The sequence below is a fragment of the Tasmannia lanceolata genome, unplaced genomic scaffold (assembly GCF_043159265.1).
Source record: "Tasmannia lanceolata isolate RefF3 unplaced genomic scaffold, GAP_Taslan_0.1 ptg000008l, whole genome shotgun sequence".
In the NCBI taxonomy this organism is placed as follows: Eukaryota; Viridiplantae; Streptophyta; class Magnoliopsida; order Canellales; family Winteraceae; genus Tasmannia; species Tasmannia lanceolata.
In genome coordinates, this window is record NW_027518685.1 from 19,413,817 (window position 1) to 19,427,326 (window position 13,510).

Genomic DNA, 13,510 nt, shown 5'->3' on the forward strand with positions numbered 1-13,510 from the left:
TATGATATGTTTCCTCCTAAAGGTAAGGAGCAACTGTGAATGGTTGCCATATAGGGGATGACCACGTCGATTTAAAACATGTCTTAATTTACTTTTATCTTATATTTTACGGTAGTTTTTATCTCAGCTTTTGCAGTAGTTTTACCTACTTTAGCTTGTAATTTTACCCAATTATAGTTTCCTATTCTCTATCAGTGCGTTGGCGCTTGTTTCTGCTCTTCGTTGTATTTCACTTATAATGTTTATTTGTTTTTATGGTTGCATTCCTGCATTCCTCTGCGTTTAGGTTTAAAAGGCATTAAGAGTCTAAGGAAGAAGTGAGTTCTCATCTTGTTCCCAATTACCTGAAATATAATCCTAGTGGACGAATAGCCGACCCTGACTAGTTTGGGACAAAGGCTTTGTTGAGTTGAGATAATCGCAGTGGACGAATTGATTACTCCTCACTTTCCTCCTGCCCCTCTGTCTCTTTCTTACACTACTAGGTTAAAGAGTATTCCATTAATCTTTTTTCCGTGGTTGCCAACATGCCCTTAATACTATTTTGATAACATAGGAAGTATGAAATCATACGTGACCGATTGCAGACATGTCCTGCTTTTGGATCTCTAGTGACACAAGCAAATCATACAGATAGTTTAAATGGGTTGCAGGCGTGCATTCTCGTTTGTGGGGACATTTTGGGATGAATTGTTATTTGTAACCAATCAATCATGTGCTGTGCGGGCGTGAAGTCCAGTATTTTTCAAAAAGGACACTAGTCCCACTTCACAGGATGATCCAAACCGCCCATTTGTTGAGCCACTACGTAAATAGGCTGTACCATGGGATGATCCTAATCCTCCGATGGAAACCTCTACAGATTGCAGGGTTAGGATAATCCTATGTAGATGATTTATGGGGTACGCAACCTATTTATGTTGTGGCCCAAACAAATGAACGGTTTGGATCATCCTATGTACTATATAGGGGTATGGATAATCCTATTTGCGTTGTGGCAGTAAAGTCCAATATTTTTCAAATAGCACAGTGACGCCCACTTCATAGTATGATCCAAACAGTTAGCATGGAAATGAATCGTCAACAGCACAACATAAAACAATTTAAAATATGCAGAGAATTGAACAAGATGTATGTTTGGACCTGTTTATTTAAAATATGCAGAATGAATTCATGTCATTTTCCTTTGCCACTACATTTTGTTCTGTGTTCTTCCAACAATCAGGATCCATGGAAAGTCTTCTACATTGCACACGGTTAACCTTCTTCTACAAGTTAATTAATCTTGACAGTCCAACTGGTAGAATCATGGCCTCAACATCACATGGATATCCCATCTTTTGTTGGGATTCATGATCAATACGACTTTTCGTCCATCCAATCATAGTTTAAAAAAATTCTCCTAACAAGTGAAAAAATCTTGAATTTTTATGCTCCATTAAAACTTTAAAGAAAAGTTCAAAACTTCTTGCACTTTATGAAGTAAATGCGAATTTTCCCAATTAAACCAAAAATTTCTGAATTAAAAGAGAATCAACATTTAAGTACTTTTCTGTAATTTCAATTTTTTGGCTAATTGGAAGCCCATTTAAAGCAAATTAAGTGGATTTCAATTAAAAAGAAAAAATAAAAGAAAAGAAAAAGTAAAACAGAATAAACATTTACATGATGCCCATTTGATTAAAACCATGCTGCCTCATCTCAGTAGGTGGCTTCCTTTTCATTTTCCTCATCTTTTCTCTTTGTATTCCTACTTCATCAGATTGACAGGCTCATGACTTTATACAGGAAATATAAGAGAAGGAAAATACACAAGAACTAGCTGAAGTAGGTGCGAATAAGATTGGAATGGCAAAAGATGAAAAGAACTATATGTGTATATCCTTACTTCACTGCCTCTTTGCTAATGTCTTCTTCAAACCCTTTATGATCTTCCCAAACCACATGAGGTTCATCATAGCCAGCACAGACGGGACTACAAACACTAACAGAAAACCGAAGATGTGCATCTGCTCGATCTGTTGAAAAAAGGAGAGAAAAAGGGAAAATAAGCTAGCTAAAGAAATCAGCTGTTACAGTTTGAGAGAAGAAAAGGGAATGTTAGGAGTCGGAAATTGCGGGACTCACCTGATCATAATGCAAATACACGTGATAGAACAAGTAACCAAACAATAGAACTCTTGCAACCTGCATACAATTGTTTATCTCAGCACCTGGTGTGGTTTAAAGCAGTTTTTCGAAATGTGAATGCGGGTCAAAATGTGGCCAAAACAAATCTAAGCCGACTCAGGGTGGCGCGATATAGTACTCGGTTGGCGTGGTCATAACTTGAGAGAGTTAAAAGAGTTTTGATTTACTTTGTAGGGAAAAACGTGGGCTCAGACAAGGCCTGGACCAAGGTGAAAAGAATTGAGTCGGGCGATTCAGTGATGATGTGGGGGAGTTTCGAAACTATGCTTTAAAGACATGGTTTGGGTCAACTCCAGTCACTGAGATTGACCCAACAATGTGATGACCAGAGTCTTAGACAAAACTAGGTCCGACCTCAACTTGCGCTCAACATGATTGTATTGTAGGATGTGTTATTTTGCATGCTTATGTGTTGAACTTATACGATAGAACAAGGTTGGTACTCTTTTGGATTTCAAAGTCCAGGGAAATGATGTGTGGCAACCCCTTACCACTGGTGGAAATGGATGGGGGACAATTTAAGGACCCCCTGTAAGCTGTCCTAAAAGAGTTTTATATTTTTGTAATATGAGCAATGTGATTAATATCATAATCTCTAAATTTAGAAGTTTGTTAGAACTCTTTGGAAGAGCAGATATTACAGAACATATAAAATCTTAATAGTTTCCAAATATAGGTGTGAAATTAGTAGATGCACCAAATTCGACTCAGTCTAACTTAGTAACCTGGACCCGATCGAAGCATGGGTTGAGGCAGTTCATTAGTAGACTTGTCTGGTCCAAGGTGAACCTCCATAGGTTCAAGGTAAATATTTGCTCATTTTTAAGGATTTCAGGAAAACCTTGTGGTTTTGATGCAATCTACAGAGATAAGAAACCAAGCTAATTAGGACAATAAGCAGACCATGTAGCTGACAAGACCGAGTGACAACTTAATACTTAAAGTCTTGTATCATTAAGGTCTTACTTCTGAGTTCTAGACCAAGTCTGAGTTTGGAAATTTGAGCCTTGGCAACAAGTATGGACATTCAAAAGAGCAGCAAGTTTTAAGGACATGTTCTGGAGAACAAAACAGCTTATCTCTGAAGTAAAGCCTCAATTTCAATAAAGAAATTGATGACATGAATACTGCTATAAAAATAAGGTGATTTGCTAGGGTCCATCACAGAAGGCATTTCAGGGGTCGGCTGTTGCATGAGAATGCAGCCACCTCGGATGAATTAAATGAACAAGACAAAATCTGTTTAAAAGTGAGCCTATGTGGCAGCTCTCACAGGCAACAACCGGCCCATGAAATGCCTTCTGCAATGGTCCCTCTAAAACTAAAAGAATATTTCAGGTGATGGAAAACAACTGCTTTACTTACAAGCCAAGCAAAAAACATCACTACTCCATTAACAAAATATGCAGTGGATCTTTTCATTCCAGCAGTGTCGAGATACCTTCACAAAACAAGAGACACCCCAAGTCAAGAGATGAAATTGAGATCTTCCAGAATTATTCCCCGTAATGAATTCACATTACCATCTTAAATTTATGCCAGGAGTTGTTGTCTCAGAGATTAGAACCATGTATGTATAAAGCTGCCCTTCCCCAGACAACATGGAGTATGCTATTGCAACTACAGAAAGAAAATGATGGAGAACCTGAAATACAAATTGTTGCAGTCCAACGTAAATTTGAAACTCAAAAAATTCCAGGCACAACAGCTTAAGAACTCAATTGACTAAACAAAAAAAAAATGAAACAGATGTACTTGGCTCGGTTAATATTTTAATACGAGAAAAAGCTCGACCTAGTAATCCACATTACTCATATACCAGAATCTCTAAATGGACTAAGGTTTTAAACAAGAATGTACTTACATACTCCATGCCACCTAGAGAAGGATATAACCAAAATATCATTCCAAGGTCTGAAATGAAGTACCCCACAGAAACCTGTCAAACATAAGATATTTGATAATGCACGAAACAAAACAAAAAAGTCAGGCAAATCATGCACTTCTTTTCTTCTATCTAACCAAACAAATATATAAGGGACAATGGCAACGGATACTTAAACTCATGTCAAAGCTTAGAATGGAAAACAAGAGCCTTACCCCCAATGTAAATGCAGACAGAGGAGAACTTCGGAATGTAACAAGTCCCGCAAGTCGTGCATCAGAATATAGATCAGAAAAGAACACAAAGTAGACGGACATAACTGTGATGAAGATGGCATGAACTGTAGAGATACCGCTGCATAAATAGTTCAAATAAGATAAAGAAAATGAGACACGAAAAGAATAAAAGTTTAAAAAAGGCATCAAATATTCACCGATTGTTCCACTCAATGCGTTGGAATTTGGTAAGGCCAGCATAGCTCTTGAAGTAAAAAGAGCTGATTAATTGGGTAAGATCATAGACCTGAAGACAGAGCTGGAAAGCATTAAGTATCACAGAAGAAAACTCCAAAATGAAAATCTAAGAAGTTCTCAGATTTCAAATTCTTCATACAAAATGAGTATGGATAGGGTTCCCCAAAAGAGAAATGAGCTTGCATTCTGGGACGTGGGAAAAAATGATTTAACTGGAAAGGTATTAAAGTTCCTGCTCACAAACAATTCATTCTATTAAGAAAATATGCAACATAAATATTGTCATTTTCTTAGCAAATAAAGGCACAAAGCTTACTCCTTTAGATGTGATTATATATAGGGATTCATTAGGGAATTTTGCGGAAAGGCATTTTGCGGCTGACTTCTGCATGAGAGAACAGCCGTCTCAGATGAATTAAATTAATATGACAAAATCTGCTTAAAAGTGTGCCGGTTCTCTCATGCAAAAGTCAGCCACAAAATGCCCCCCCCCCCCCCCCCAAAAACACACACGCACACGCACGCGCGCGCACACACACACACACACACACACACACACACACAAACCCACCCACCCACACCCACACATGGGAAAATGATATAGTCGCCCCCTTTCCTTACTTGGGAAGAAAAGGGGGTGTCTACGTTACTTCCCATATACATACATGTGTGTGTGTGTGTGTATATGTATGTATAAGAGAGAGAGAGAGAGAGAGAGAGAGAGAGAGAGAGAGAGAGAGAGAGAGAGAGAGAGAGAGAGAGAGAGATCCTAACATATCAACCAAGTTTATACAAGCTATTCAATTTTATCTCTATTAAAGATAAATGTAAGGTGTGTTAGGTGGCCGTCTGGTGATAACATATCACTTGTTTTCTCATCATAAAGTGATGAAGAAAATATTCGCCTCTATCTTACAAAAATCTCTTCCTTTCATTCTCTTTTTCTCTATATTGAAAGTTTATGGTTTCAAGGTTTCTTGACATCCTATCAAAGCCCGGACAACAAGTACAAAAACGCTCAATCTGATCTTGGAAAAAGGTATTCCACTCCTTTGTCAGATTCCCTTAGATCTCTCTCATTCCTACTCAAAGGTCCCTTTTTCTTTCAAATTCAAACCCTAATCCATCTATAAATATTTTGTTATTCCTTCCTCACTTATTTAAATCATCTAAAGCCTTGGATTTCCTTTCAAACACGTATATTTCTCCATCTTCCCTTATCTGTCTTTAGGATTTTCCCTTGCCTTCTTCCATGTGTTGGCCAAAATTCGCATTCTAGCAAAAATTCCCTTCTCACACCACATTTTAGTTACTAGATACTCATTTTATCAAAATTAGTATCAAGTTATCTCGTAACTCATCGATTCTCAAAAATTCAAAGAATGCCACCTAACCTTTTCCATTCATGAGTTGTTTCCCTAGCCTTTCTTCCTTCATTTCTTCTCTTATTTTCTATTCTCATATAAATCTTCTACTTTCTGTTAATTCTTTCTTATTTTATCATACAGATGGACTCCCTTTCTTTGCTTTCCCTTCTTCCTCTTTATCTTCTTTTACTTTAGTTCCTCAATTTCTTTTAAATGACTCTACCCACTGTAACGTCGCACTAAAAAATGGTCAGATTTTCCCACGAAATCCTCAACTCTCCTGACCACCCCAAAGGCTCCTCACTGGGTGAAGAATCCTATGTTAGATGTTGGCATGCCAAGCATCAACTCATTATAGCAAGGATTAGTTCCACATTAACCCTGCAATTCTAGATCAAGTACTTAACATTACCACATCTTTAGATTTATGGAAGTCTTCATAACTCCAATGTACAAGTGATTCTGAAACCAGAATTGCTCAATTATGAATGTAACTTCAAAACTCTAAAAAAGTATCCCTATCTATTTAAGAGTTTCCAAACAAAACTCGTGAGTCTCTTGATCAGTTGTCTTCAAATTTTTTTTTGTTTATTTAGTACATAACATTCAAAAAAGTTGTTCTTATTTTCTCCATTTACCTCTCAATTCATTTGTTATTTTGCTTTTACTCCATGTGCTGTCATGAAGGATTTGTGGATGGGGAAGCTCCTTGTTAGAGGTTTGCGGCGCCAACAGAATTTTTAAAATCAACTACATCCTCGAATTCACTGACTTCACATTTCCTAGCTTTGAAATATTTTCACTGTCAAGATCTTCTATTTCATAGTTTAGTTGACATCATTGATTTGCACATGCTAATCATGGTGTCCTGTGTATCGTACTTTCTCAGCACCCCAATTATACTTTTTGTAATAATGTTTCCAAGTTTTGTAGAAATGAAAGAGATACACTATGTAGGCCTTTAGAAACATGTGTTGAGCATGGGAAATAGAAACAGGTCAACAGTTCTACTGTCCTCACACACACCACTTCAGAATGGTGCTGTAGAGAGGAAGCATAGGCCTATTACATAGAATGGTCTATCTATGATGTTTCACTCAGGTGCATTGGAGCACCTCTAGACCGAGGCATTCCATACCATTGTTTATGTCATCAACATGTTTCCATCCACAATTCTCAATCATCAGTATCCATTTCAGATGCTTACAGGGTGTGGTCTAGATTACTCTCTGCTCTTGGGGTTGTTATGTTATGTCCACATGCCTGCTAGGCTGCTACCACTCACAGAAAGCTCTCTCCCAAAGCTATCACATGCATGTTTGTTGGGTACACTTATGAGCAACAAGGAAATCACTATTATTTACTCGTGTATTTTTATCAATGTAAGTTTATGATCTCCTAATATTTTTCATGAGATTAAGGGGGGTAGATATCACCCTAAGGTTGGATCACACATAGTCCATACCCATTATCGATGTTCAATCTTCATCTCCTGGTGATGTCCATCTGAGCAAAGTATTATGGAGTGTATGCAAAGAATTGTTATCACAAGAACACACAACATCAATACGTGGGTGTCCTGGTAACCAGATTCATAGACCCATCCTCCTGTAAAGCAATTAGTAAGGATAAATGGATCAAGGCTAAGAAATATATGTTCTTCACGGAAATGATAGATGGGAGATCCTTATCATACTTGCAAATAAGAATATGATTCGTTGCTAGTGGTATACAAGTTGGAGTAGAAACTAGACGAAATAACAAATATGTATAAATATAGACTTGCATAGAAGGTTACAATTAGCAATATGGTCTAAATCATGGTTTTAAATTTCGACCGAAATCGGTAATACCCGTAACGGCCCTTTATTTCGGCCAAAATTTCATTTATAAATTAAATTTCATCTGAAATTTAAGGGATTTCACCCAAAAATATCGATATTTGATAATTATTTAATATTATCCAGAAATTTCAGCTGAAATTACTGAAAATTCGGTAATTTCAGTCGAAATTCTGCGAGGGATAAAATAGCCATAAATTATATTTCGGCCGATATTTCGGTTTCAATGAGGACCGAAACGCATTCCGAAACCGAAATTTGAAACCATGGTCTAAATTACGATGAGATCTTTAGACCTGTGATAAACATGAGCACAAATTTTGATTAATATTGACTACACACAACTTGTATGGTAGGGATCCTCATCTGATAGATGTCAAAAATGCACTTGCATAGGCATCTAAAGGAGGAGTCTACATTGCAATATGGTCTAAATCATGATAAGATCTTTAGACCTGTGATAAAAATGACCACAAATTTTAATTAATATTGATTAGAGACAACTTGTATGGTAGGGATCTTCATCCGGCAGATGCCAAAAATGTACTTGCATAGGCATCCTAAAGGAGGAAGTCTGCATGCAGCAGTTAGAGGGTTTTGAAGCTGCCTATAGTAGATAATTTGTGTGCATGCTCAAGAAGGAAATCTATGGATTGAGACAAGCACCAAGATCTTGGTTTGATAGATTTATACAAGCACTTAAGAGGATGTAAGAGTAAATCTGAAAATTTTCTCTCCATTCGGCATACCCAATTAGTTATTGTGGTAGTTTTAGGTCGTGACAATGACATCATAATTACTTGCAGAGATGGTAATGAAATTGAGAGGCCGAAGGACAATTTGAAGAAGTATATTGACATGAAAAATCTTAGTTCTTCATTATTTCTCAGGAGTGGAGGCAAAGAGAACAAAAAAAAAGGGAGGGTTTTAACGCAATATAAATAAACAATAGTATTTGCTAGACAGATTTCACATGATGAACTACAAATTTGTTGGCACATCATCAGTGTATAAGAAGTCAAGTGGGAAAGGTGGTCATAAGGTGAGAGATCGTAGCATGGTGAGAACCCTACTACTTCTAACATTTACAAAGACATTCACTAATCAGTTAATCAAGTAAATTAGTTTTTCCATGATTCCAGAGAGGAACAAGTACAATTACAGGCATGCAAATGTAAGTGACATAAACACAAGGAGGTCAGGCACAGGCTTTTTTTATTATTGTGAATATTTGTTTGGCTTCCTGGGTCAATAAGAAGCATAAGGCAATAGCTCAATCCACTGTGGAGGAAGAGTATCGAGCCATGGCCTTTACTAGCCCAGACATCTATAGGAGCTATGTCTAAGATATCACTCATATGCTCTCTGTTGTAACAATTAATGCCATTAAGTTGTAAAAAATCATGTCTTTCATGCTAGAACGAAGCACATACTATGATACCAATCAACATTAGCAATCAAAAAGCATGATAATAATATAAAGAGAGTGACATATTTGAAACACAGTAGTTATTTAACCAACAGTAGTATCGAGGACAAGTATCAACATCGTATCATGTTAGACATGATACGATGGCATATACGAGTATCAAGGAATCATAGTGCACATATAGATTGGCAATCATTTTGTTTAGAAAAGGTAGAAAATGTTGAGATCATTCCTCTCTTTGTAGCAAGTTGTGACCAAGTTGTAGATACATTCACCAGATGGTTGACTGTAGATCATCACGATCATTTCACTAACAAGTTTTTTTTTTTTTTTTGATGCGTAAGCTGGGGTTAGGCAGACCCCCTACCAAATTTCATTAGAAAAAGATACGAAAGAAGAATACAGGAGGACTACAGAGAGCCAAACAGGAAGAACAAAAGGAAAGCATAAAAACCAATGAAAGATAGAACAAGAAACACCGAATTGGAATAAAAGCAAGCAAGCAGAGAGCCAGCCAACAAACTGATCAATCAGAAGAGCAAACTAATAGGTAGACCTCAATCAAAAGGAAGATGGGCTCCAGCAGAGACATTCCTACATGAGAAATCTTCAACAGGGAGGATATGGAGACTGGGGGAAATCTAAAATTTCTTGATTTGCAATAGGATCAGTTATTTCCTTTTTGTTCCTCCCAAAATCCCGACTGTTCCAGCATTCATTTCAGCTCCAGAGGTTTCTCTGACTCTTCGTCTTTCTTCTGGGTTTTGCTCTCTATGACTTGAGGGCATATGCTTGGAGATTTGATTTTCGCAACTATTGCATTTGGCCATTCTGTACTCACCTCCACTACATCACCATAGTCTTCTTCCCTATCTTCAAGGATGTCGAAGCTATTCTGGGTTCGATGGTCAAACAATGATAACCCTCATTAAGGGTAAGATGTATGTATGATGGGTTAGGTGGTCATACCATGATACCCTTCATTAAGGGTACTTTGGTCTTTTGTATATCCGAAGTATATATATCATTCATGTTCTCATCACAAAGTAATGAAGAAAATACTCCCCTCTGCTCATGAAAATTCCCACTTCCTCTTGTCCTCTTCAAGGACTCTTTACAATCCCTAGATGTTACTAACCAAGATTCTGGCAAACAAGTATATCCATGCTGAGGAAACAGTGAGCAATAGCTTACGAAGAAGAAACTAAAGATCCTTGAATAGATATGCAATCTGAAATACTGATTTTAGGTCCTAGGAATACATTGAACAGTTTTGATATTTACCACCAAATTTATAATGCAAGCGCTTCACTCTACTTATTATGAAAAAGAAGAAGAAAATAATAAGGAAAGATGAGGGGTTACCATCTTGCACATGAAAGCGCCACCAAAGACTGAAGTGTATGGGATAAAAGGATCTGCAAGCAAGTAAGTTCTAACCAGTACCTCAGCCTGGTTACGGTAAGACTTCATTGCCATAACTGTGGACTTAGAAACCTGCATCATAACATATTCTTCGATCCATATGTCTAATCAGCAAAACAAGGAGAATAATAAAATAAAATGTTAAAATACTTTGCCGGAAAGAAAATGCAACGTGGTGGTTTTCTGCATAGAAAAACCTGTCCAATTGTTTGTCTGAGCATTCACGCACTCTCAGTCTTAGATATATCTAATGAATCACATGGACATGATTGAAAAATAGCAGTATTTTGCATCTCAATCAATGTAGCAAAAGAAAACCAGAAGTTTAAAAAAAATGAAGGAATTCTTCTAACAAATAAAATAGAAATTCCACTTTTATATTATATTTTCCAACACAAAAGTTAAAAGCTAAAATTAAATTGTATTGGATCTATAGTTACCTTAAGTATTGTTGGTAGCAATTGGTTCACTTATGACCATGTGGTTATGCACTATGGCAGCATTGCATCATTTCTTCAGGGCAATGTCAATAATGTTGTTAACAGATCATGTACTTTTTAACACCCCATCAAGCTCAAGCAATGAGCTACTTCAGGGCAATGCCATTTCATCTTGGGTGTTATGACTTAAAGTGGAGGGGAGCAACAATCCTAATCGTATGTCGTATTCTAACATTTCATCATATTTTATCTTCTTTTTTTTCAAAATGAGGAAAAAAACATAGATAGACACTATGATTATCCAACATATCCTCGTTTTACATTCTTCATTTTCTTTGAGATTTAAAAACCCACTAACTAATCATTGACACACTCAAGTAGACTCGATCTTGGGCCTACTGATTCAATTTAACTCATCCGAATCAATCAAAAACTTTCCACGTTGATCATTGACTGCCTGAGTCAGTTTGCCTTGGGCAAGTTCTTGACCGAATAAGAGTCCTTAAATGCTGCAGGATATACATGCTGAGATATTTGAGTCCTAAGTTCCTAACAATCTTTATAAAAACTTAATACGTAATGGGTTTTAGTAATGTACCATAATGGAATAGAAAAGTTGCCCCTAATGGATCATCAGCATGTTCCCATCATTGACAAGTAAATGGAGGAAAAAAAATTGAAGGTGAGACAGAGGCCAAAGGAAAAGAAAGGAAGTAAGGCAATGTTTCTCACTGCTCACTGTCTCAAATTTTAATTATTCATTTGTCTCAATTCATTTTTATAGAGATGCAGCAGACATGGGTAGAAAGTCAGCCATACAAATAGATAGAAACATGCAACATGTATCATAAAATTTTATTTTATTTTCATGATGAAAAGAGGCAAAAGGTCCAAAATTTATTCAATGTCAAAAGGTTGTGGCCGTTGGGCATCAAGACATTACCCTCGATCAATCTAATAGAAAACAATCAGGAACTTGCAATCAACAAAATAACCATGCATAACTTTTGAACAGATAAAAACCCATTTTTGATAAAGAGACCCAAAACAAAATCCCTCTATTTCTCTGGATAACAAATCAAATAATCCTTAGATTCAATGCAATGGCTTCCTCAAATATATTAAATTAACTAGAGAGAGAGACCCAAAACAAAATTGAAAATCCCTTCATTTCCTCAAAGAAACTATCAATTCTTAAAATGAAAAAGTCATATTGGATCAAAACCAATCTCTCCAAATAAAAACAATCCAATTAAACAACACCCACAAACCCAAAACAAACAAAAAATAATAAAACTCCAAAGAAACTCACAATCAGAATGCTAAAATCTCCTCCATTCCACAGAAACCTCCACACAGTAATGAACCAAAAAAACAACCGAACCCACAAAATCAAAAACAAAATATTCCAAACGTCCTAAAACCGAAAAAAATTGATGAAAAACGTAAAGACAAAGCAATGCCATTAAAGAATAGAGAGGCAAACTCAAAAGTCCTCCCATATCACGATTCATAATTTCCGATTCGATTTGTTCGAATCACCAACCGAAATTAAAATAAAAATAAATAAAATTACGAAAACAAATGGTTGGTAGAAAACGTGTTACCTTGGTCTATTGATTGAAGGGTTTGGTGGGTCTGATTTTTTAGGATTGAATGTAGCCCCCTATCCATAACAAAGAGAAAGAATAGAAAAGGAGAATAGAGAAAAACAGAACCACGATATCCTTTCCGTCAATCGAAAAAAAAGTGATCTCGATCTCGATCTAGAATTCTAGATAGAGAGAGAGAGAGAGAGAGAGAGAGGGAGATTTGTAATCTACATTTTTATATCTTGCAAAAGTTACTAATATTTGCACTATCATGTTTTGATAATCGCACTAACTCATATTGTCTTTCCCTTCTTAATTTGCTTATTAGAGGGGATTTACTAGGGACCACTGCATAGAGAGCAGCCAAAGAGGCTCACTTTTTGTCTTATTCATTTAATTCATCCTAAACACGACCCTACCCAAGATAGTTTCTTCTTGGGTCGGGTTTTTATTGTTTAGCTTATGATAGATAGTTACTAATGTCAAAGAATGTAGAAAACAGAAAATCTTCACACCAAAAAACTCTAAATTTATGTCATTAAGTGTATAAATTTAACGAGTAAACTATTTTTTCACACGACAAACGTTATTCAAGAGAAATTTAAGAAGGTCATAGTACATCTATAAGAATCGGGTTGAGTTTCGGTTTTTATTTTTCTTTAAGATGACACAACGCTACCCATGTTATTTTCTGGTTGTGTCGATGCGGGTCGGGTGAAACCCAACCCATGTTGCAACCTTAGCCATGAAACAATGGCTTTTGATACCACATGAAACCACCGATTTACCCCAAAAGTAGAGTTGGTACTTGAGGGTTTCCTTCTTAAATTTATGTACTCGATGACATAAATTTAGAGATTTTTTGTGT

General features: G+C 36.5%; 1 protein-coding gene across 4 annotated transcripts; it reads right to left on the reverse strand.

Moving 5' to 3' along the window:
• Positions 1–1,627: 1,627 nt before the first annotated feature.
• LOC143884684 (uncharacterized) lies at positions 1,628–12,843 on the reverse strand. 4 transcript variants are annotated; one of them, XM_077388373.1, is made up of 9 exons: positions 12,658–12,843; positions 10,551–10,699; positions 4,509–4,597; positions 4,291–4,429; positions 4,055–4,129; positions 3,714–3,835; positions 3,556–3,631; positions 2,128–2,187; positions 1,628–2,018 (listed from the first exon to the last, which is right to left on the reverse strand). In XM_077388373.1, exons 1-9 carry the CDS (start codon positions 12,722–12,724, stop codon positions 1,890–1,892), a joined length of 906 nt encoding a protein of 301 aa, XP_077244488.1. In that variant the 5' UTR covers positions 12,725–12,843; the 3' UTR covers positions 1,628–1,889. The 4 variants fall into 4 exon arrangements, with proteins under 4 accessions (XP_077244488.1, XP_077244490.1, XP_077244491.1 ...); XM_077388375.1 differs by having other exon boundaries at positions 10,551–10,682; positions 12,658–12,812; XM_077388376.1 differs by lacking the exon at positions 12,658–12,843 and adding an exon at positions 12,363–12,519 and having other exon boundaries at positions 10,551–10,682.
• Between the last annotated feature and the right edge of the window lie 667 nt (positions 12,844–13,510).

Bases quoted from the DNA above. Each gene is read 5' to 3' on its own strand.
- LOC143884684 (XM_077388373.1), bottom strand. From the start codon at position 12,724: ATGGATAGGGGGCTACATTCAATCCTAAAAAATCAGACCCACCAAACC. The intron at 10,700-12,657 runs GTAACACGTTTT...TATGGATCGAAG, and splicing joins CCTTCAATCAATAGACCAAG to AATATGTTATGATGCAGGTT. The intron at 3,836-4,054 runs GTAAGTACATTC...TTTGTATTTCAG, and splicing joins CTCTAGGTGGCATGGAGTAT to GTTCTCCATCATTTTCTTTC.